The sequence below is a fragment of the Castor canadensis genome, chromosome 11 (genome assembly GCF_047511655.1).
Source record: "Castor canadensis chromosome 11, mCasCan1.hap1v2, whole genome shotgun sequence".
NCBI lineage: Eukaryota > Metazoa > Chordata > Mammalia > Rodentia > Castoridae > Castor > Castor canadensis.
Window position 1 is genome coordinate 123158087 of NC_133396.1, and position 24235 is coordinate 123182321.

The 24235-nt window shown below is 42.3% G+C and overlaps 2 protein-coding genes across 7 annotated transcripts in view; one reads left to right on the top strand and one right to left on the bottom strand.

Moving 5' to 3' along the window:
* Nucleotides 1-275: 275 nt before the first annotated feature.
* Nucleotides 276-2937, top strand: C11H1orf74 (chromosome 11 C1orf74 homolog). 4 transcript variants are annotated; one of them, XM_074048423.1, is made up of 2 exons: nucleotides 276-1425; nucleotides 1984-2937. In XM_074048423.1, the coding sequence occupies exon 2, from the start codon at nucleotides 2057-2059 to the stop codon at nucleotides 2864-2866; it is 810 nt and encodes a 269-aa protein (XP_073904524.1). In that variant the 5' UTR covers nucleotides 276-1425; nucleotides 1984-2056; the 3' UTR covers nucleotides 2867-2937. The 4 variants fall into 4 exon arrangements, with proteins under 4 accessions (XP_073904524.1, XP_020018417.1, XP_073904525.1 ...); XM_020162828.2 differs by having other exon boundaries at nucleotides 276-1359; XM_074048424.1 differs by having other exon boundaries at nucleotides 276-1359; nucleotides 2070-2937.
* A 226-nt stretch (nucleotides 2938-3163) lies between these two features.
* The window catches only part of Traf3ip3 (TRAF3 interacting protein 3), a 33849-nt gene continuing 12777 nt past the window's right edge, over nucleotides 3164-24235 (bottom strand). Inside the window, exons 3-16 of one of the 3 annotated variants that reach the window (XM_074048416.1) lie at nucleotides 22824-23037; nucleotides 22680-22743; nucleotides 20445-20469; nucleotides 20148-20177; nucleotides 19953-20048; nucleotides 12822-12893; nucleotides 10617-10757; nucleotides 10248-10385; nucleotides 8597-8732; nucleotides 7944-8006; nucleotides 6519-6575; nucleotides 5313-5449; nucleotides 4510-4623; nucleotides 3164-3590 (exon numbers count right to left, since the gene is read on the bottom strand). In XM_074048416.1, coding sequence (XP_073904517.1) covers nucleotides 3498-3590; nucleotides 4510-4623; nucleotides 5313-5449; nucleotides 6519-6575; nucleotides 7944-8006; nucleotides 8597-8732; nucleotides 10248-10385; nucleotides 10617-10757; nucleotides 12822-12893; nucleotides 19953-20048; nucleotides 20148-20177; nucleotides 20445-20469; nucleotides 22680-22743; nucleotides 22824-23037 — 1380 coding nt within the window. In that variant the 3' untranslated portion in view covers nucleotides 3164-3497. Of the gene's footprint in view, nucleotides 3591-4509; nucleotides 4624-5312; nucleotides 5450-6239; nucleotides 6576-7943; nucleotides 8007-8596; nucleotides 8733-10247; nucleotides 10386-10616; nucleotides 10758-12821; nucleotides 12894-19952; nucleotides 20049-20147; nucleotides 20178-20444; nucleotides 20470-22679; nucleotides 22744-22823; nucleotides 23038-24235 lie in introns of those variants that run through there. The other 2 variants (XM_020162827.2, XM_074048417.1) reach the window with 2 other exon arrangements.

Below are 24235 nucleotides of genomic sequence, written 5' to 3' on the forward strand. Positions count from 1 at the left end.
GCAGTTTGTTCACAAGTATTTGTTGCTGTAATAAATGAATGAACTAAATAAGTCTTCCATTTTGAGAGTTTACTGCTAACTACCATGGGGAAGTAAAATAAATAAATATGGGATGGAAAAAAATTAGACTATTTTCTAGTCTGCTTCTTTGAGCTAAAAACCAGAGTTACACCCCTACAACCTGGTCCTCCTTCAATGCTGGTTCCATCTTTACTCCTATGTGTTATCTCTTTTCACAATTTGCAGATATCACCAAGGTAGAGCTAAGAGTGACACCTCCCTATGTCAAGTAACACTTTTCCTTTGCACCGACCTGATGGAAAAGATATGATGGAAAAGCCTCTGAATCTTTGTCATTTGAAATCAGCAAATGACTTCTAGAACTTGAGCTCCATGAGGGTGGGGTTGGTCTGTTCTTTACAATGCAAACACTCCTAGAGCAGGCCTAGAACGTATTAGATGACTTTTTTTGTTTTTTTTAATGGGTGTGCTTTTAAATGGAATTTTATGGTTTTAAAAAGATTTGGTAGTACTGGGGATCGAACTCGGGGTTTCTTACATGCCCTGCAAGTGCTCTACCACGGAGTCACAACCTAGTCCTACCTCACGGTTTCATACCTTCCCTCCTTGAAAGTCAAGACTACCAAATTTATAATTTAGGGCCATCAAAGCGGGAAAACCAAAAAAAGCTTTATAGCACCACCCACAGGTGAGGATATTTTGCAAAATGTCAGTCGTCTTGACAAGGTTTGTCGGGAAGAAAAAGCGCATTTCTTCAGACACAACGCAAAGCGTGATTAATAGATGTCGTATGCCCTGGTTCTAGCTTTCCGGGAGGTCAAGTGGGCCATTGGACTTCATAACTCAAGAAAGGTATGCCACAAGGTAAAGCGAGGACAGCGGCAAGCAACAAATCTCACTAGCTTCCTCCACTTCCGCCCCTGCCAGTCCGTAGGCAGACGGGCGGGGTTGGAGGCGGTCTGGCCGGAAGGGGCGGGGCTCAGGCGGACCATACTTCCGGCAAGCCGGAGGACTGCTTGGCCAGGCGAGGCGCTTGAGCGGAATGGGTGACGTCATGGGAGGGTTGGGTTGGAGGGAGAAACGGGAGAACCGAAAGGGCGCGCCTTCGCAACTGGCTGTCCTCGCCGACATGGAGTTGAGCTAGTTCGCCAGGTCCTCCTCGCGCGGGCGGGATTTCCATTGTCGTGGGGCGCCGAGCCCTAGCCGCCTTTCCCAGCAGCAGCCAGGACACCGGAAGAAGTTCCTGAGCCCGCGAACCTGCAGCGGAAGCGGAAGCCGAACGTTTGTAAGCTAGAACACCTGCCGCTTTAACCCCGTCACTTTAATCTCAGATGTGCGGTACGTGTGTTGGATGCAATTTAACGTCCCACAGTCCTTGGATAGCTGCCAGAAGGGGAAGGCGAGGTCAGCAGAGGTTAAAACACAACTTTCCTGCAGTTCTAGCCGATTACGTTTATTTTTATATCTCAGGTTGAGATGATTGTTCACATTCTAGTGTATGTTAGTTTAATAGGATTGCTATTGCAGCTATTCACTAAAAGGGAAGTTGGCCGTGGAAAGAGTACATTTGGAACCAAAAACTCTGTCCCAGAAGGGTCGTTTTAGGTGAAATGCAATGAGTTTGCCAGAGACTGTGCTGCCTCTTCTCTGCTTTAAACTTCTTAAGGTTTTAATCAGAGAACATAATTTTCAACAGGTAAAATTTAGAAATCAGAGATAATATAAATCTGGCTATAAACCCAGAAAGATACGAATCTGAGACTAAGGAATACTAAGTAAGCCAGAGAAATAGGGTAGCATTGGTGACCTCATCTTTACTGGCCTGGATCAGCCTTCTGAATTAGAGAGAAAGGACAAAATATCATTGGGAGATACTATAAGACTTAATGGGAAGGCTGTGGTAGGTTTCTTGGTTTGCCACTGGCTGGTGTTAACAGTTCATTGCTACCACTTTCTTTGTAGGCTCTCTCAGGTGTCTGTAGCTGAGCTGCAACCCAGGGAAGGGAACTGTTGCTAGCTAAAGAGGCCATATTTGATGTTGCTTCCAGATCTCATGTCAACGCTGAGCCCTCAGCTACTGGTGGCAGCTGCTCAGCAGACTCTGGGCATGGGAAAGAGAAAGAGTCCTCCTCGAGCCATCTGCGTCCACCTAGCTGGAGAGTTGCTGGCTGTGGCCCGGGGACTGAAACCAGCTGTGCTCTATGATTGCAACTCTGCAGGAGTATTGGAGCTTCAGAACTACCTGGGGCAGCTGCAGGGGCTGGGCTTCCTGGCCCTGGGACTTCACATTCTTGAGATTGGAGAAAATAGCCTCATTGTCAATCTTAAGCATGTATGTGAACATTTGGAGCAGGTGCTGCTTGGTACCATAGCCGTGGTGGATATTTCCAGCAAACATCCTCACCCTTCTGTCTGTTCATTGGACCGGCTTCAGGACTTGAAGGCCCTCGTGACCGAGCTCATCATGCATTTGCATGGCCTGCAGAGGGACCTGTCTGTAGGTGTCTCCCATAGCAGGCTCCATTCCACAGACTGGAATCTCTGTACTTTATTTGGGATCCTCCTGGGCTATCCTGTGTCTTACACCTTTCACATGAACCAAGGAAATGACAACTGCTTAGCCCTAATCCCATTACGGGTGTTTACTGCCAGGATTTCGTGGCTGCTAGGTCAACCTCCAATACTGCTATATTCCTTTAGTATCCCAGAGAGCTTGTTCCCAGACCTGAGGGATATTCTAAATGCCTGGGAGAAGGATCTCAGAACCCGATTTAGGACTCAGAATGACTTTGCTGACCTCAGCATCTCCTCTGAGATAGTGACACTGCCAGTTGTGGCCCTCTGACTTTAATTCTCCTCCTATCTAGAAGGTATTCAGTAAATAAACATCTTTGGATTGGTGATGTCAAATAGGAATCATGTCAAGTGCCAATTCCAAGTGTCTTGAGAACATGAGGGAAGAATGCTATGAGCAATTGGCCACATATGCAAATGGGAATAGGTGGTGGTGGTGGTGATAGCATTGGTAGTACATGTTTGCCATTTCAGTACTTGGAAATCTGTACTTAGCAGAGGTATCTATTCATTTTTCATTGGAAAGAGGTAGAAGGAAAGGGATGCTGGAGAAAAGAAAGGGTTGTAGAAGACTAGCAGTATACCCTTGTATGGTACTTGCCCTATGCAAATAGTGTCTCCTAGGAAAACAGGAGGACTGATATGTTGATATACTTCTACCTGAATTGGGCTAAGGAGAGTAGACCAAGATATTTAAGTGTAATAACTGTGATATATTATTCAGGAATAAACTGAAAGTTCCAAGGAGCAGTCTTGGGAAGTTTATTTATAGCAGGTTAAAAAAAAATAGAAATTCCAATTCATTTGGAGGGGAAATCCAAGCTGTAAAGTACCCAAACTGTCTGAGCTTTTCGTTGAGTTGCTTGCTTCTGATTTTACTCCAGGCACATGTCACAAGTTATTCAGATCAGTAGATTATTTTTGTTAGCCAGGAACACTGCCAGTGCTGTAGCAATCACCACCATTAACATTGGGAACCACTGGCCACATTGCCTCTGTTTGAAGGGAGGTGGAGACAGAAGAAAGCAGCCATGAGTTAGTTGAAGAAAGTAGGGCAAGCATAGTCCATCCTGTTCTAGACTAGTGGAAAAACCTCTTGGGTTGGTGGCAGAGAAAAAGCTTTTTCCTTCATTGTCCCATCCATTTTCTGTCATCTTCCTTGGGATAAAACCTGGCTCAGGAAACCATATCCAGTAAGGGCCGAACACTGAAATGCTGATACAAATAATCAGGAGTGGAAAATAACTCAGCAAAATTATATTCCCTGTTCATGTGTTTCAGTACTTTTGCTCTCCTCCCATTGTCATTGTCATGTTCACTGTAGCCTAAAGAACGCTCTGGTATTTAAGCTAATACAGGTTCAGTATCCCTTATCTGAAATGCCTGGGACGATGAATGTTTCAGATTTTGGAGTTTTTTGGATTTTGTAATATTTTCATAGATTTTACCAGTTGAACAGACCTAATTTTAAAAATCTGAAATGCTCTAAAATGTGAAACCATTTTTTAATAAAATTTTTTTGGTGTACTGGGGATTGAACCCAGGACTTTAAGGGCATGTTAGGCAACCGCTCTACCACTTGATACACACCCCCTTGCCCAATCTCACACTTTTTGAGCATGATGTCAGTGTTCAAAAAGTTTTGGATTCAGAGCATTTCAGATTTTTAGATCATGGATGTTTAACCTGTATTAAGTCTTTTTCCAGGCTCAAGAGTTTCATGAAAACTGGTCTTGCATGCATAAGCCAGTGTTTTTTTTCATGGTTGCTGTACTGTCAGCATAGTATTAAACCAAGTAGAGTGTAACAGAGTGACCAGATGTTGTCATGGGCTAAGAGATTTTTATCTGCAAGACTTGGCTGAAAAGGAAACCACCATCATCTAGGGCTGGACAGGAGAATGGACCGTCTTACTCTGGGCGGCTGCTGCTGGCTGTGGTTCAGCTCTTCTCGACAGTGCTGCAACTTTCTCATGCAGGAGAGGTACTCATCACTGAGGTTGTCTAATTCTGAATGCAGTTCTCTGCACTGGGGAAAATATCAACAAGGTCATCACTACCAGTTTTGTCTGTGATAAACCCGGGAAGCGGAGAATGCTCTGAGTACCGTATTCCTTCACTTGAATGAATCATTCTTTCTTCCCAGCCTTTCTCAGAGATTTCAGTTTGTCTTTCTACTCTCTCACCTAGTTTGTCTGGAATGTGTTCAGTTGAACATTGATTATGTTGCATATATTACATATTATACATGTAAATGCTACTATATGACAGTGTATGTGCAAGTGCTTTTGTAGGTGGAGTATCAAAAAGTGAAGTTTTTACAGCACAAAAGATCTGGAAGTGACTTTAGTACAAGTTTCTTTCCTAGGAGCTAGTTGCTTACCAATGCTTCCAGGGATATGTATGTTTGTGAGTTTGTACATAGGAAAGTTTTTGCTATTTAAAAGACACTATGTAAAAGCTTTAACATACTCAAATGGACAAAGCTTGAGAAGTTAATGTGTTTATCATATGTGTTTGAGTTTAGGATGACTGTAAAAAATAACTATTTTTTGATTAGGGGCTGGTATAGATAAGGAAGGAAACAAAAACAAGACATTTTTATAGAAGCAAATGAATATCTTGGCCATCCAGTCACAATTTAAACTTTGAAGCCCTTGTCCTCTGTCTCCCAGCAGTTTTCCCTGAGCCACTCACAGTCCAGGGCTACTTTCTCACCTCCTTTTCCTTGACCTGGAGCTGCAAAGTCTTCTTTTGCAGCTGGTCTCTGAGATCCCAGTCTTTCTCCTGCCCTGTACCCTCCGGCTCCATTTCATTGTGAGATGGTTTTGGATTCCACACAGGCAAATCCTGATCTAAAAAAGCAGCCAGATTCTCAGTGATAGTGAAACCCACTTGAGGAAGGGCCCTGTTATTGAGTGAGAACTTCTAGGAGTTGGGGAGGGGAGGGAGCAGGGAGGACCTGCCCTTGGCTAAACTGAATGGAATGGAACTCTCATTGGGACCTTCTCTGCTCTGTCTAGACAGATAACTGGAGTTTGAGCTCCTTGACAGCAAGGTTGGCATCTTATTTTTCTTTGTATCCAGTCTTACTTGCACTTTTAGCAAATACTTATTAATTGAATAACTTTGGTTGTATATCACCTAATTTCTAGTTTGTCAGGTAGGTTTGCTTCATGCATCTGTGTATTTCTGTTTCCTTTATATCCTCATTTCAAAGTCCTAAAAATGGGAGTAATCCTAGAATTTGTCTTCTGTTGTTAAAGATGGATTTTCAGCCACTTTGTAATCTTAGTCTTGGTGAAAAGATTACTGGATTAGGAGTCATTTTTATTCTTTAAACTCTCTTTAATTTGTATGACCAGAGACCTTTACTTTCTTTACTATGTGGGTATAATAATTTCTGCTTCTCTTTTATATTATACCCAGTGATTGTGAAAAAACCCTCACAAAACAAAAGACCATGTGTTGTGAATAAGTGAGGAGCTATTGCCCCCATCTGTGTAAGTGATAAATTCTCAGGAATTTTGGGCAGCAGACTATTTAGGGTTAAAGTGAGATGACTTTTTCTTGCCACATTGTTTGGGACAGGGAAGTTGGATGTGATTTGTACAGTCAAGCAAGTGTAAAAATTGACATGAAATCCTGAGTTCAAAACCAGTTTATTGAAATTTTCAACATAAACATGTTTTCAGAGAAAGTAGAAATACTTTTTACAGTTTATATACCTCTCATAATAGAAGAGTAACTAGGTAAAAGTGTCCTGAGAGTCAATGATCATTCCTTAAGAGCTTCCTACATCCCTGACTAAACGGACTCCCAGAATTGGATGGGATTCCAAGAGGTCATGTTGTCTATCCCCACGCATCTAGGCAGGCAAGGAAAGAACAGTATATTAGAATTTGTGCTATTAAATTTGCTGACCTTTCTTTAAGAGTTTCTCTTGTTCTTGAAGTTGTAAGGATTGATTCTGAAGCAGACCTGTTGGAAAACACATGGAGCTTATATATGCTAGCAGATTTACTATCAAGACCTCTTTTCTGACCTTTGTTTAGAACCTTAATTGAAAAGATAGTCCCATCTGTTATGGATTGGGTTTTGTTCCTTAAAATTTATATATTGAAGTCCTGACCCCCAGTACCTCAGAATGTGGTCTTCCTTGGAGACGGAGTCTTTATAGTGTTTACCAAGTAAAAAATGAGGTTATTAAGGTGGGTCCTAACTCAGACAACTGAAATTCTTATAAGAAGGGGAAATTCAAGCCAGGCACTGGTGGTTCCCGCCTGTAATCCTAGCTACTTAACAGTCAGACATCAGGAGGATCATGGTTCGAGGCCAGCCTAGACAAATAGTTAATGAGACCCGATCTCAAAAATACCCAATACAAAAAAGGGCTGGCAAAGTGGATCAAGTGGTAGATTGCCTAACAAGTGTGAGGCTCTGAGTTCAAACCCCAGAACTGCCAAGAAAAAAAAAACAAAGGGGAAATTTCATACACAGATATGCTCCAGGGGAAAATGATAGGAAGAAATATAAGGAGAAGATAGCCTTTTTGCTGGTCCTTCCCTCATATCCCTCAGAAGAAACCAATTCTACTGACACCTTAAATTTGGACTTCTAACCTCCAGAAGCATGAGACAATATATTTCTGCTCTTCAAATTGCCCAAACTGGTACTTTGTTCGAAATATACCATCCTAGTATATCTCTTATAATGTCTTTATTGCCAAGTCTCTGCTTAAATGTTACTTAAGAAGAAAAGCTTTCCCAGATGGCCTTATATGAAGTAGTGACTATTTTACCTTTAACCTGCTTTATTTTCTCCATAATAATGATTATGACTTCACATATTAGACTTACTTAGAATGTAAGCCTCATAGGGAAGGAACTGTTACTTTTGTTTGCTGTTATATCCTCAGTGCATATGTCTAGGGTGCCTGACTCTTAGTAGGGGCTCCTCGAGAAATGCTTAGTTTCTGAACCATTTCTAGTGAGAAAAACCTAAGTGACACATTCATGTACATAACAAGTTAGGATATGTAAGAAAAGAACTACCTTAGAAAACCTGATACTTTTTAAAATCTGCAATTCTCATGGAAAGGCAAGTTGTCATTGGCATGGGAGGAGAAAAGTAGAAAGGGGGAAAAAAAAGAAACAAGCTAACATATAACTTGTGAAGAACTATGAAAAAGACCCCACTTCACAAGAAGTGGGTCTGAAAATGCACAGAAGTAGGAGATATACTAGAGATTAGACCCCCTTGTCCTTCCTATGAATGCCTTTTGAAGGACAGGAGCCCCAGGGATACCAAAAAGCCACCTGTGCCAGTTTGACTGAAAAGGAAACTTACCCTGCAGCTGCTGTACTGTAGTCACCAGGGTGAGTTTCTCCTCCTCTGATCTCTTTAGTTGATCTGAAAATGAAATGCAAACCAAATTAGAAGAACTCAGCATCATGAACTCAACACCTAGTGATAGAAATTAGTAATAGGTACTGTCTTGTCTGTGGCCTCTGCTATGTGTCAGGTGGAAGGTGCTTTGTCTTCTACTTGTGCCAGTTCTGAGGAGGGAGATAGCACCCAAGTACCTTAGTCACAACTAGGGGTCTGCATCACAATGTTGGGTTGACCTAACGATTGTATTTATACTCAGGTCTTTTCTCAGCCGACACAGACTGACTGGGAGTTCTTCACTCTGCCTTATGTTTGCACTGACCTTTCCCTTTCAAATTAGGAATGTGACTTTGACACATGTGACTAATAGGGGAACAGCTGTGGTTTGGCCTGCAGGGAGGGGCTGGAGAAAACTCATACAAGATCCTCTAGTGAAGCAAAATTAGTTTTTGTCTTGAATGATTAAAATAGCCCTGTCTTTCCCTCAAGGTAAAATGAAATCATAAGGCCAAGCAAACAAAGGCTGAAGCCTTTTCTCCACCCAGCCTTCTTTCTCTGAGCTTACTCAGCCATGGTTCCCAAACTCCTGAGGCCTCCAAGGAGAAGGATACCTTGTAGGTCCTGGGTTTCAGAGCTGTACAGGTCTCTGTCCCCTTGCAGGCATTCAATCTTGGCCTGCAACTCTTGATGCTCATACTCCAAAAGTCGCAGGGCCTGGTTCATCTGTGAGTCTCTGCTGTCTGCTCCCTGCAAGGAGGAGGAGGGGCCAGCACAGAAGCAGGTCCCATAGAAGAGGAAAGTTAAGAAAATTGTAGAATTTTAGAGCTAGGAGGATTAGGGAAATGGAAAAATAAGGAAGGTTTGTTTTGTATTCTTTTGCTGTGCCTTGTTTATCAATATTTATAGCAACGTATTAGACTTTTGATATTCATAAGGGACCCGTCTGACCTGGGTGCTATGGCTCATGCCTGTTATCCCAGTTACTCAGGAGGCAGAGATCAGGAAGGTCTCTGTTTAAGGCCAGCCAGGGCAAAAAGTTAGTGAGAAAACCCCATTTCAACCAATAATCTGGGTGTGGTGGTATGTGCCTGTGGTTCCAGCTATGTGGGAGGCTATAGATAGGTGGATCCCAGTCCAGGCTGGCCCTGAGCAAATAACGTGAGGTCCTTTCTGAAAAGTAACCTAAGAGTAAAACAGGGCTGGAGACATGGCTCAAGTGGCAGAGTGCTTGTCCTGAGCTTCAGGTCCTGAGTTCAAACTCCAGCATCACCAAACAAACATAAGCGACATATCCTGACACCTTGGCAAAACCCCAGATTAAGACATACCAAGTATAACTTCCAGTTATTTTCACTTTACTTTTTGTAGCATTGTCAATTTGTATGTGGTGGTGGAGTGGGGGAGCAGGGCCATTGTCACAAAGAATTAAGGTTTAAAAACTCCAAATACCTTCCTAAGAATTGCCATATAGATGATGGGAAGAAGAGAGCAAAGGTTGAGATGTAGATGCCATACAGAGTGGCCAGAGAGGTTCTCTCCCACATTCCTTCTCATCAAGTATGCTATTCTGATTGTTGTTTCAGGAAAATTGTAAACATCAACTTTTGGGATAGATCCTCAAAGTTCCAAACCAAGTAAGTGAAATCTATGCAAAGTGATAGCTAATATGCATTGAATGCCTATATGTGTCAAGCATTATGCTAAGAGCTTTGCATGATTATTTAATCCATACAGCAACCCTGTGATATAAGTACTGTTACCTGCATTTTAGAGATGAGGAAACTGAGATTTAGGAGGTTTGTTAACTTTTCTAAGGTAACAACAAATTAGAAATCATGGAACGCCTCTGAATACAGTCTCTTAAAAACACATTGGCAGGATATGTTAGCACCTATAAATAAACAAATTTATTCTGTGCAGTTCTGAACTGGATGCTGTACTGGGATGGTGTTCAGATAGTGGGTTGGGATATGACATTCCCAACCCCTTATGCATTCATCAGCCAATGAAATGCAAAGGGCAGCAAAGGGCTGGGCTGCTCTTTGCATTTGGATAGAGTCATTTCAAGGAACAGTTCATTTGCATGAGCAGTGCTGTCATCCTTACTAAACTCAAAATTATATTTCAAAGCCAAAACAATGAATGTGGCACAGAGTAGGCAGTGAGTAAGGATCTGAAAGCTTAGTGCTCGCTGCTGCCTTTGGGACCCCTGTCCCAGAATCAGCTTTTCTCATCACAGCCCTTCCCTCCCCATCCCTGTACCTGAAGTTTGGACTGAAGTACGTGGAGTTGGTTCTCTAGCTCTCTGTGCTGGGTCCCTAGGATCCTCAAGTCCTCCTTCAGAGCCTCATATTGGCCTCTCCACTCTTCACACTTCTGCTCTGCTAGGGCCAGGGACCGCTGAGGAAGATCAGAGAGGAAGGGGTTCCAGTGGAAGCCTCAACAATCAAGGCAGAGATTTAGAAGAAGGATTGCAAAGGCAAAGTGAATCCCCTCATTTGTTTATAGTACAATAACAAGTGCCAGGTGTATTTGATGAGAGGAGCTGCACAGGGAGCAGCTCAGCTGGTTCCCTTGCTTCCCAGAGCTGTTTCTGGGGTCTCCAGTCCTACAGAATGAAGCATTCCCCACCTGTGTGCTCTGCAGTTGCTGCTCGGCCCTCATTTTCTCCTCCAGCACTTTCTGCAGTGACTCCTTGGCCTTCTGCTCATAGCTGTTTTTCTGGTCTTCCATCTCCAAGAGCACCTTTTTCATTCCCCAAGGGGAATATTTCTGTAAATTTAATGCATTTCGACAAATACACATTGAGCTTCCCTGTACATGGTCCTTGCCTCCAGGGCAGAGACAACAGTAATCTGGTGGACGTCCTCAGGATTAGAGCTGAGCAGGAAGTGTCCCTCAGACCATGTGAGAGGCTTGCTGGGCATTGTACCCTAGTCCTTCCTCAGGCTTTGAAATCCACTGCATCCAAACAGAACCCATTTTTATAAGCTCATTTCTCCTGGGCTTCGTATTTCAGTGGCTAGCACATCATCCATGCAGCCTCCTACATTACATCAGGGAGTCATCCTTAATTCCTCTCTTCCTATCTCAGTAATCTGGTTGATCATTGAACCTTGTCATGTCATGTTCCTGAACAGCTCATACCTGTCTCCTTTCTATCCCTACTTCTATTTCCTTAATCCAGACTCATATAATGCTATTATAAATGGTCAATGCAATAGTCTCCCTATCACCAGTCCTTGCCTCCCTTCAGAACCTCCTCAGAGAGTTCTTTCTAAAATGCAAACCTGATCATGTTACCTCCTGTGTAAATCTCTCAGTGTGCTAAGGATCAGCTCCAAATTCCCTGACATGGCTACGTACCACCCAGACTGTTCTATATGGCCTCCCCCCAAGCTGAACTGCTTGCAGATCTCCCAAGCACTGTGTGTTTTGGCTTCTGCCATTGCCTGGATAGCTTCTGCCTTGGGCCTCCTTACCCACCTTTTCATCTAGTTTACCTCGACACATGTGCAAAATACAGCTCAGAATTACCGGTTCTGATGAATCTTAACTAACTACCCTCAGCTCATACATAATTCCTTATGGATTAGGTAGCTTTTCTTAGTGTTCATATGCCTCCATTGTTCTGCCCAATTCACTCATGTCTCCCTTACTGGAGAGACATGAGTAAATGCCTTCAGAGTATGAAGCATGCTGCTTCTGCTGCTTAAAAGAAAAAAAAAATCTTTATAGCCTCAGGGATCTGAGAAATTCCTAGTAAACTCTACGTTTTAAAATTAATGGATTTAAAAAATTTGTCTTGGAACAAAATTTCAAACTCACCAGGAATCTTGCCCTTCCCATGGTCTGTAATTTTGGGAAAAGTGGGCAGCTTTTACTGTCAATTCTAGATTACTCACTGGGTAAGCAGTAGTCCAGATAATGAAAATTTAGGAATCAATGTGAGCTATTTCCATTTAGCCTTGGAGTTGTCTAAAATTTTGTATTTATATGTGAATGGGTCTTATGTTTTTGGAATTTTTGTTAAAAACCAAATCTAGGAGTGATTCATTGAGGTCATATATGGCAGATGTCCTAGTTATTGGACTTAACCATACTAGTTCTGGCTTCATTCCCCATAGAAAATGAATAGACTGGTACTCTGAATTATACTTTAGTCTCTTACAAGCTTGGTTGACATACCTTGGTTCCTAAGAGCTTAATAAAGCAGGTCATATTGAAAAAATGTGTGGGCCAGGAAACCTATAGACTATATGAGCTCTGTTCTGCAAGACTCCAGCTATGCAGCCCAAAGTACTTTATCTTTAAATGAAAGAAGTCTGCTAGGTCCCCCCCTCCCCATTTTCTTACCTGACATCTCCCCACCTATCAGGCATCCACTCCTTCTCAAATGTGAAAGTTAATTTACTAAAGCTGAATAATAATATCACAAACCAAGAGTCAACACTCTTCCTTTCTTACTGAGGTTACTACTAGAAAAAAGTTGTCCATGGAAAGATTGGGGCCTATGACGCTTAGCTGGGTAGTGTACATCTTTACCAAGCACTCTCTCTATAGTTGAGGGAATTCTCCGGATTCCCCTGGAGCCCACAAATGTTCAGTGCTAGGATTCTTTCCCAGGGTGCAAACAGAAGGATACTAGGAGAAAGAGAAGGGTGGAGATAGTGATATGGCAAATTAGGGACCAAAATGAAAACTACCAACCAGAACTAGGTAAGAATATGTGTGTTAATCCCTATATGATAGCATTTTTAGAAAGTTGGATTAAGGTTCAAACATTCTTATTTAATTCTAGATTTATGAGCTGTAAATGTCCTCTAGAATGCTTACCTGAGTACAGGTGTAGAGTTGGTTTTCTAAGGACCTTAGTTTGCCCTTCAATTTGTCTTCATTAACTTGTCCCTAGAGTAAATGGGATGAGTTAGTAAGCCAAAACATAGTCTGCACAGAAATTAACTCTACATTCTCAGCCTGGCACATGGTCAGTACTTAAATAATGTTTGTGGAACTGAATTTTTTCAGCTGGTAAAGAGGAACAGAGATGACAAATGATGATTGAGTAGGAGAGGATTTTCTCTTTCTCTGTACTAAGACAAGGACAATTCTGACTGGCTCCCCAGTCCTCTTCTCATCTCAAGGCTCTTTATCCAATAAATCAGATATCATAGTAGGGGGCCATTAGAAGGAACATTTCTAAGCTGTCCTTTTTCAAGACCTCTTTCCCCTGTAGGTACTTCTGTATTCCTCATCTCCTTTCAGGCTTTATCTATAAAGAATAGGCCAGTAAGACTAAAAGGATCTCTCTGTCCAGGCAGAATCTGCATTCTCTTGATTATTCCCTATTTTGGCAAAATTATAGCCCCCCCCCCAAATATATATGTTGAAGTTCAACCCGTCTCAGTACCTGAGAACATGACCATATTGGAGGTAGGGTCTTAAAGAAGTAATTAAGTTAAAACAAGTAATTACTTAAAAATTAGTAAGGCCCTTATTCAATATAAATGGTATTTTTACAAAAAGAGGAGATGAGGACACTAGGATATAACAAAGGTAGATCACGTGAAGACAAAGATGAACACTTGCAACCAAGGAAACAATGAAGAGAAGAAACCTGAATGTCATACTTTGTCTCCAGAACTGTGAGAAAATAAGCTTCTATTGTTGAATTCATCTAGTCTAGTATTTTGTTATAACATCCCTCACATACAGTCATCCTTTGGTGCCCAGCAGGGGCTCTTGGACCTCCCTTTGCCCCAGAGTGCAAAGTATCCATGGATACTCAAGTCCCTTTTATTTAATGGTGTGGTATTTACTTATAACCTATGTACATCCTCTCATATACTTAAAATCATTTCTAGATTACCTATAATGCAATGAAAATGCTATGTAAATTGTTGCATAGGGACTAGGGACAAGAAAGACAAGATTTTTTTTCAATTATTTTTGATCTGAGGTTGGTTCAGTCTGAGGATGTGAAACCTGCAGATATGACGGACCGACTGTACTAACACCCTCTCCTCCCTGCCTGGCCCATGACTCAAGATGGGAAATTCTTTAAGAAAGCACAAAATGAAGGGAGAGTGGGGAGAGATATTAAAGCAGGGTAGGAGCAGAGGCAGGGTAAGTAGGCTTCCCAGAAGTGATATTTTACTTATGCACAAGCTGGGCCAGTCTAATGGTTTCTTATTTTTATTTTTTGTGGTGCTGGGGGTGGAACCCAGGTCCTTGCGCATGCTAGGCATCTAATGGCATTTGGGACATTCCAAGATTGCTTGATCTCAAGGCTGAGTAGAGAAAGGTGGGCAGGGGGCCATTGTCTGTTTTTCAATTTTTCAACATTTCAACTGAGTAGCTGAAAACACCCTTGCTGCTTTGTTCTCTCCACCTGTAGACTCCCCCCCTTTTTTTTCTTTTACCAGGTAGGGGTTTTGTTTTCAGGTATATCTGTCTAGGGGGTTGGGGAGCTATCAGTGATATTAAGTTTCCCAGAGAAACAGCGTGGGCCTCTTCAGCAATGCTGGTTTTCATATTCTTTCTCTGACTTTTTCCATCCAGGCCCTGTGGGAGGCTTGTGGGATCTACAAATTCCACTTCTCTTCAGGCCTGGGGTGCTGTGGCCCCTTTCAGACCGCCTGGATATTTCCATCCCTTATAGTAATTCAGGCCTATAACAGTCTGGGGGTAGAGGAGTGGCCTCTGTTTTGAGGTCTGCCTCCCTGCATGAGTGTCAGGGTGCCTGGGGGAGGCAGGAAGTGGTATCTTATAGCTCCTGTTTTGATCTTGTTTGGCTGATTCTTCTAACCATGGGGGGCGGGGGGTGCCCCCACCCTATCTGCTTCCTGTGTTACTCAGCTGGGCCTTGCAAAAGCAAAAAGCTTTGCCAAAAACAATTTTTAAAGTGCATTCTGCTATTAATGTTTTTCTCAATGTCTCATGTGAGACAGAGAGCTGAGAGTCAGGGATTTGGCATCTGTAATAACCACAGGGCTTTGGGACAGATGAAAGACATGGACAAAGACATCCACTGTTTGGCCTTGGAGTCACTGGTAAAATAGCTGCATTCCCCAAGTGGCCTGTTCACTGTCAATCTGCAGGTCCTGAAATCAACTGGCTCCCCACCCACTCCCCTGGTTCAACTTGTCCAACTCCACACATTTTTCTTTGCCCTGGCTCCTGCTCTGCAGAATGCAACCAACCCCACCACATTTAAGGATTATCTTACTGTTGCATGGAAAGAAAGCAGGCGTAAGACAATATTTTAAAAATTTCCTCAGTCTTCTATCCTTTTTGGATAGTTTCCTCTCTCCCTGCTCCATAGTATGGCTTTAATTCAACATTTTGCCTTTTCCAGCTATATTTGTATTTTAGCTCAATCCCAGATTACTTTTCCATTCATGTTGTAATAACAGACAATTCATGATAGCCCCTTCATTGGGGATGGAGGGCCACCCAAGTTTGGGGCTTGAACAAAATCTCTTGTCCACAGTTCTGCCTTCCCAGACTCCCCAGGGCAGGCAGGAAAGTTGCAGCCAAATTGTTGCAAATGGGGCATGTAGTTTCCTGACCTGAGCCCGAGTTCTCCCCACACTGAAGCCCAGTGTTACAGTGTATGGGAAGAACTACTACTTACAGGCCTGTTGCTGACCTTTTCTAGGCAGTCACACCCTGATAGCCTGGGGCTTAGGGGAAACAGTTATCCCTGGTTGGAAAAGGGAGCAAGGTGAAGGCCATACACACCTGGTGCCGGTCTGAGGGTTTCAGCTCCTGCTTCTGCTTGGTTTTCCCCCGCCTCTGATCTGTTCTCCAAAAACACCACTACCTCACCGCAGATGCCCCAGCCCACAGCTCATCTCTGCTGTGGTAGAGCTTGCTTAGGGCTTGTAGCCAATCCCCCACTGTGCTGTCATCTCGAGATCTCGATTCTACTTTGCAGATCTTAAAACCCAAGAATGTCCTGCTCCTGTTTTGTATTGCCCAATGTTGAGTTTCTTTACTGGCTGAGTGGCTTCTGCTCTGAAGGTTGAACTCAGCTTAGGGTTCTCAGCTGCACCCCAAGGCTGATGGTATCCACAGGGGTTGGAGTGTGTTTCCTCCACATGGAGGTGGAGGAAACAAAGGGCACTGATCCTTGGGGTTCTAATAGCTTGCTGTGAGCATCTTTGCATGTGGAGATAAATATTCAAATCATGGAGGCCAAATGGAAAAAATAAAGTGTGAACTGGCCTGGATGTCCAAGTACCAGTTCTGGCCATATTCATCCAATTATTTTTCCAAATACCATGGACTAAGGTTGTCCTATATTGAAGTTGAAGCTTTCATGGAAGGGCTAGAGTTGAATTGTCTCATTTGGGGAGAAGCAAGGGTCCTCATCTGAACAGTCTGAGACTATTTTGATTAAAAACAGAAAGCTGGGAGCTTAGGAGTAGGGAGGAAGAAGAGAAGGATGAGGATTTGGAGGAATGAGAAGAAGGGAAGGAGAAAACCACAGCCAGAGGAACTTCTACACTTGGGCTGGAGCATGAGATGAAATACCCCTTCTGAGTTTATGCCATCAGTGGCTCTTAAAATATCTTCCCCATCTCCTCCAAGCTTGCTATAATTCAAACTCTGTGTAGCTTACTTGGGCTATTACTACTGCCCCTATCCCCACTCAGAGCCAGGGTCTTAATTGTTAGAAAACTTGTTAAACACATGGATCATCCAATTTCAGTTCAGTTCCACAAATAATGATTAAGCACCTTGTAAGGATGGGCAGACACAGATAAGTGTAGGATTTTAACCCGAGCAGGGTGCCACCCTGTTTCTTGCTGGCAGCAGTGTTTCTCAAACTGGGGTAGCCTATTTTCTTATGGGTTCTCTGATCTGAGAAGTTTGCAGTGATCCACATATACAAATGCACACACATACACACATACATGTATGTGTCTTTCCTTTAAAAAGAGCTCAATACATTAAGTTTGAAATACACTGTTCCACAGAAAAAGCTTAAGGACCTGTTGGAGGCCCGTTCTTTGGTACTATTCTGATATGATCCCTTCATTTCAGTCATATTCTGTTACACCCAATCCTTTGTCACACTTTCTGCAAACATTCTGATTCCTTTAAACACCTTTCTCCTTTTTGCTCCTTTTCCCTACTATCCACTCTATTTTTGTACCTGTAAACTCCTACTCATTCTTCAGCTAAAATGATCTCTTTCCAGTGGAATCTTCCCTGTTCTACCTCAGGCTGAATAATTATCTTTTCCCTGTATGGTGTAGAATACACTGCCATTTAGCTTTGTTAGACTGTTTTGGAGTTCTGTTATTTCTCTTCCCGGCTGGACCATGAGCACCTTAAGAGCAAGGACTGTATTTCTTTTTGTTCCTAAAGCGTAGGACCCAGCATGGAGTTGGAATTATCAAATGTCTGTTGAACAAATGAATGAGATGATCTCAATTTAGTTCAGCACCGGAAACCACCTGGCAGGCACAGCTGAGGATCCTGCCCCAGGCTCCTCCTCTGCCAATGTAAATGACTTCCTGAGCGAGCAGGAACTCTGACCACAGACTCCCAAATCCAGGTTCGGCGACTGACCACTGATGTGAGGAAGGAGCCAGGGCTGAGTCTAGGAAGTCTTTTTTTTTTTTTTTTTAATATATATATATCACTGTAAACTTCTTGGCTATGTTTCACAGCCTCCTATTATATTTCTCTGTCTAAGCACAAGCCATCTTCTTGTAGAGTACAGTGTTCATGAGGCCTGTGAGGGTGCATGCTCTGTTTCACTGCACCTGGTGCCTTATGCTTTGGTGGCATCAACCTGTGTGTAACTCCCTGAACATAATGTATTTCACTGTGGGATCTGAGGATCTCTGGGAATCCTCTCCCATCCAGGGGAATCCTCAAGACCATTTTAAGGGATCTGCAAGGTCTTCCCTTTTCCAACTAAATGTCCGTGTGAGACTGAATTTTCTTCGTAAACTTCAACTAAAAGAATGTGTAGCAAGAAATTGAATTTAGAAGCAAATAGAATTTAGCTATCTTTTGTTCAGCTAGATGTTAAAAAGGTTTGCAAAAATGTAAAGCAATGCCACTCCTTTTGCTATTTTTTTTGAAAATAAAATTATTTTAAATTAACATATATAATTTAGAGATGAGTGTTGTGCACACCTGTAATACCAGCTACTTGGGAAACAGAGGCAGAGGACCTTGAGTTTGAGACTAGCCTAAGGGAAGGTAGTGAGACCCTATCTCAAAAACAAAATTAACACAACAGGGCTGGGGTGCAGCTCAAGTGGTAGAGTGCTGTTCTAGCATATGTCAGGCCTTGGGTTCAGTCTCTGGTACCATTAAAAAAAAAGTAATTTAGGTCAGTATGTGACAATTTAGTATTATTTTTAAATTAATGTTTCTAAATTCTTGTTTCCGTTTTAACATGCTAAGTTCTAATATGGTAAATATAAAAAGCTCTTTGGAATTTTCAGTAATTAAGAAATAGTATAAAAGGGCCCTGAGATTAAAAACAAGTTGGAGCACTATTGCATTCAACTGTATCATACGCCTCTAGATCTTTGCCTGCTCCACATCTCCTGCCTACAATACTATTTTTGCTTCCACATTTGCCTGGCAACTGTTTTTATAACTACAAACATTCCCCTGGCTCTCTTCTCTGGAGTCATCCATTCCTTGTAATCTACTATATCCTGAAAACATTTGTTTTACTTTTCACACTTTTGTATCATTTAGGTATCTGGCTCCCTTATACAGGCATGAGTCCTGTCTAAACTCATTATTTCCAGTGCTAGCCCAGTACTCTGTAGGAAGAACATGATTTATGCATATTCATGGAATGAATTTTCTAAAATTAGAGTCCTGAACTTTTTTTTGTGCTACTGGGATTTGAACTCAGAGCTTCATGTTTGCTAGGCAGGTGCTCTACCACTTGAGTCACTCCCCAGCCCTTTTTGTGTTGGGTATTTTCAAGATAGGATTTCATGAACCATTTGCCCAGGCCAGCTTCAAACTGTGATCCTCCTGATCTCTGCCTCCTGAGTAGCTAGGATTACAGGCATGAGCCACTGGTGTCTGGCAGGTCTGAAGTTTAATTCCAGTTTCGCTTTTAACTAGCTATGTGCCTTTAGGCAAGTAAAGTGACTTCTCTGAGACTCATTTTCATCATGGGCAAAATGAGATTAGACTAGATCATCTTTAAGGTCCCTTCCAACTTTGACAAATTCCAGTTTCGCTATTAACTAGCTATGTGCCTTTAGGCAAGTAAAGTGACTTCTCTGAGACTCATTTTCATCATGGGCAAAATGAGATTAGACTAGATCATCTTTAAGGTCCCTTCCAACTTTGACACAGATGTCTGGGCTGAACATTGAATGCAGGCTGGCTTAGATAGATATTGGAATGAATTCCATACAACAATCATAGATATTGACCATATTCAGTAATATAAACTATACTGGGATCTCCCTTCTTTTCTTCTCACAAATTAAAAGGTGAACCTTCTTTCTACTTTTGGTTCTAAGCCTTCCCTGGGTGCATAGCAGCATGACTATCAGTTGATGATCCATACACTTTGTGACCTGTTTGATCTCTAGATCTGAGCACCCCCACCTCCTGTCTCTTCCCATCTTACTCTTTGATTGTGAGACAATCTCCCACCTGACCTTTCATTTGGTGGTACTGAGGTTTGAACTCAGGGCCTCACACTCACTAGACAGGTACTTTACTACTTGAGCCATTTCACCATCCCTCTTTTGTGATGGTTTTTTTTTTTTTTTTGAGATAGGGTCTTGCCTTTGGGTGGCTTTGAACTGTGATCTTCCTGTCTCTGCCTCTTGAGTAGCTAGGATTGTAGGCTTGAGCCACTGGCACCTGGAGCAGTCCTCTCTTGATGAATGGTGTGCAAAGAAAAATGAGATGGGCACACATAGAAGCCCATGAGTTTTATTCAAAGATTTTATTCCTTACCTTCCAAGAGTTGTCAGAGGCCCGAATCAGGGTAGACAGCAGGTCTTGGAGAATCACCATTTTCTGTTTCAGTACCAGCTCCCTTTGGAGGGCCTCCTGGTAGATTATGGTAAAATGCAAGATGGTAAAATTAACCTGGAGGAGGAGGGGGTAGGTGGGTGGACAAGCTGAGTGTAGGGTCACCATGCCACTTACTTTGAGGTACTCTGAAAGCTGGATGATTTCCTAGAGAGAAAAAGAAAAGATATTACAGGAGACTCTAGATCCCCTGAAGTCCTAGAATTAGAACTAGTGCCTGGGTTGGCTTGTGTATAGTAGACTTATTTGCCTTGGGTCTCACAGGGTCCCCTAATACCTGTGTCTATGCTCAGTACCCTCCAGGCATCCAGGAAGAAAGTGTCCCTTCACCCCAGCCTGAGTTTATTAGGGAATACCAAAATATCAGTTAGGATGCCATCTGACCCCACCCCTTCAAAATGAGAGTTCTCTTACCTTATCCAGAACTGCGACTCCATAACTGGAAAGAAAAAAACAAAACAAAACATGACAATGTACCGAAGAATCAAGGAGCCAGTGAGGTGGTTGCTTCTGGGATTCCTTTTTAAGAGGCAGTAGAGTGGGGAAAGGCTCCCTCTTAAGTGTAGACATGGATATTCTTGTGTTCTCTTTCCACATTTTGGGTGTAGGCATTCAAGTAAAAGTTTAGAAGAGGAAAACTATAAACTTCTGAAGAAAGATTGAGGAAGACTATAGAAAGTGGAGAGATCTCCCATGCTCATGGATTGGTAGAATCAACATAGTAAAAATGTCTATACTCCCAAAAGTAATCTACATGTTTAATGCAATTCCCATCAAAATTCCAATGACATTCATTAAAGAGATTGAAAAATCTACCGTGAAATTTATATGGAAACACAAGAGGCCACGAATAGCCAAGGCAATACTCAGTCAAAAGAACAATGCTGGAGGTATCACAATACCTGACTTCAAACTATATTACAAAGCAATAACAATAAAAACAGCATGGTACTGGCACAAAACAGACATGAAGACCAGTGGAACAGAATAGAGGACCCAGATATGAAGCCAAACAACTATAACCAACTTGTCTTTGACAAAGGAGCTAAAAATATACGATGGAGAAATAGCAGCCTCTTCAACAAAAACTGCTGGGAAAACTGGTTAGCAGTCTGCAAAAAACTGAAAGTAGATCCATATATATCACCCTATACCAATATTAACTCAAAATGGATCAAGGATCTTAATATCAGACCACAAGCTCTAAAGTTGATACAGGAAAGAGCAGGAAATACTCTGGAGTTAGTAGGTATAGGTAAGAACTTTCTCAACGAAACCCCAGCAGCACAGCAACTAAGAGATAGCATTGATAAATGGGACCTTATAAAACTAAAAAGCTTCTGCTCATCAAAAGAAATGGTCTCTAAACTGAAGAGAACACCCACAGAGTGGGAGAAAATATTTGCCAACTATACATCAAAGGACTGATAACCAGAATATATAGGGAACTTAAAACACTAAATTCTCCCAAAACTAATGAACCAATAAAGAAATGGGCAAGTGAACTAAACAGAACTTTCTCAAAAGGAGAAATTCAAATGGCCAGAAAACACATGAAAAAATGCTCACCATCTCTAGCAATAAAGGAAATGCAAATCAAAACCACACTAAGATTCCACCTCACCCCTGTTAGAATAGCCATCATCAAAAACACCACCAACAACAGGTGTTGGGGAGGATGCGGGGAAAAAGGAACCCTCTTACACTGCTGGTGGGAATGTAAACTAGTACAACCACTCTGGAAAAAAATTTGGAGGCTACTTAAAAAGCTAGACATTGATCTACCATTTGATCCAGCAATACCACTCTTGGGGATATACCCAAAAGACTGTGACACAGGTTACTCCAGAGGCACCTGCACACCCATGTTTATTGCGGCACTATTCACAATAGCCAAGTTATGGAAACAGCCAAGATGCCCCACCACTGACAAATGGATTAAGAAAATGTGGTGTCTATACACAATGGAATTCTATGCAGCCATGAAGAAGAAGGAAATGTATCATTCGCTGGTAAATGGATGGAATTGGAGAACATCATTCTGAGTGAGGTTAGCCTGGCCCAAAAGACCAAAAATCGTATGTTCTCCCTCATATGTGGACATTAGATCAAGGGCAAACACAACAAGGGAATTGGACTTTGAGCACATGATAAAAACTTTAGCACACAAGGGAGGGGTGAGGATAGGTAAGACACCTAAAAAATTAGCTAGCATTTGTTGCCCTTAACACAGAGAAACTAAAGCAGATACCTTGGAAACAACTGAGGCCAATAGGAAAAGGGGACCAGGAACTAGAGAAAAGGTTAGATCAAAAAGAATTAACCTAGAAGGTAACACACATGCACAGGAAATTAATATGAGTCAACTCCCTGTGTAGCTATCCTTGTCTCAACCAGCAAAAACCCTTGTTCCTTCCTATTATTGCTTATACTCTCTCTCCAACAAAATTAGAAATAAGGGCAAAATAGTTTCTGCTGGGTATTGAGGGGGAGGAGAGGGAGAGGGCGGAGTGGGTGGTAAGGGAGGGGGTGGGGGCAGGGGGGAGAAATGACCCAAGCCTTGTATGCACATATGAATTAAAAAAATTTAGAAGAGAGGAATGGATGAAATGTGAGGGGGTTAGGGTCAGGAACAGGAAGGGAACTCACTTGGTTTGCTGACTGGCATCATTTTTAGTTGTGGGCTGTGTCTCTTCTGCCTTTGTCTGAGTGCCTGAGAGATAAAGGATAAGGTGATTCAGAACCCACTGGGAGGAAGTGAGGGAATTGGGGAGTACAGGGACTTTCTACTACCTGTGAGCTGTACTGTTGTGGTAGGATTATCTGCAGGCCTCGTAGAGTGAGGGAGCTCTGTCTTACCCCGGTGGTGTTTGTGTGGCTTCCTGGTGGGAGAGTCTTGTGGTGGAAGGGCCCCTGCCTGTAAGGAGTGGTGACGAGCCACATTCTTCTGAGTGCTTGAGGGAAGATGATGGTGGTTTGGAAAGATCTCAGAGCTGATTCTTGTCTCCTGGAAAGCAAGTGAGGGTTGCAAAAAAAAAAACACTGTTTAGAGCCTCTTAGAAGATTTCCTGGACAGTTGCAGAAAACAGATACCACGTTTCTTGTGGACTGACTGTATCCCTCTAAAATTCATATGTTGAAATCCTAACTTCCAATGTGATAGTATTAAGAGGTAGAGCCTTTGGGAAATAATTATGTCAAAGGTGGAGCCCTCATGAATGAGATTAGTGTCCTTGTAAGAAGAAACTCAAGAACTGGGAGAGGATGTGAATCAAGTGGTAGAGCACTTGCCTTGCAAGCATGAGGAGGCTCTGAGTACTCCTTATCCCAAGGAGAGAAGAGACATGAGAGAGCTTACAATGAGAAGAAGTTTATCCACACACCAGGAAAAGTGTCCTCACCAAACACTAGATCTGCTGGACCCTTGATCTTGGACTTCCAGCCTCCAGAATTGTGAGAAATAAAATTATACTGTTTAAGTTACCCTGACTATAGTAATTTGTTTTAGCAGTCCAAATAAAATGGTCTTAGACAATATTTCCAGCCCAGAAAACCAAAGTGATCCACTCAAGTCTTCAAAGCCACAAGGCAACCCCTGCTCTTGCTCTTCCTTGTCCTGGATGATAGAAACGGTTCTCCTCAGGCCAGGCAAATGGAGAGCTGGGCTTGCCCCCAATCGTTCTTACTGGAATTCTTTATTTTATTTTGGTCACTTCCACAGCTAGTGTAGGGAATGGATCACCTGCACTTAGATCCTGCCTTTTCTCTGTCTCAGTTTACTGTCTGTGCAGGGGGAGAGGTGTCTAGAGATGCTTCCATCAGTAACAGTTGTGGAACTGCTGAGGTTTTGTAAAGAGAAGGTAAAATAGGGATCATAGGAAGGGGTGGAATAGAGGTGATCAAAATTTAGTCTGCCTGTTTTATATTCTTTTTCCACAAACTCAAAAAGTCTTTGTGGGTAATGTAGCACTATGGCTCTGAAGTGTATCCAATCATGTGGACTAAGTCAATCTCCATGGACCCTTAAACAATTGATAGGCAGAGGTGGAATTCTTTACTTAATTGCATTTTTCTGCTCTTTTCCTCCTGAAATTTTTTTCCCCTCACATAACCGCACAGGAACTTTCTTACCTTAGAAAGTAAACCGTTGGTTCTCTTTTGTAATTAGGCTCTAGGATCATTTCTCTGAACAACACCTTCTGTTG

Coding starts and splice junctions, on each gene's coding strand:
- C11H1orf74 (XM_074048423.1), top strand. CDS start 2,057: ATGTTGCTTCCAGATCTCATGTCAACGCTGAGCCCTCAGCTACTGGTG.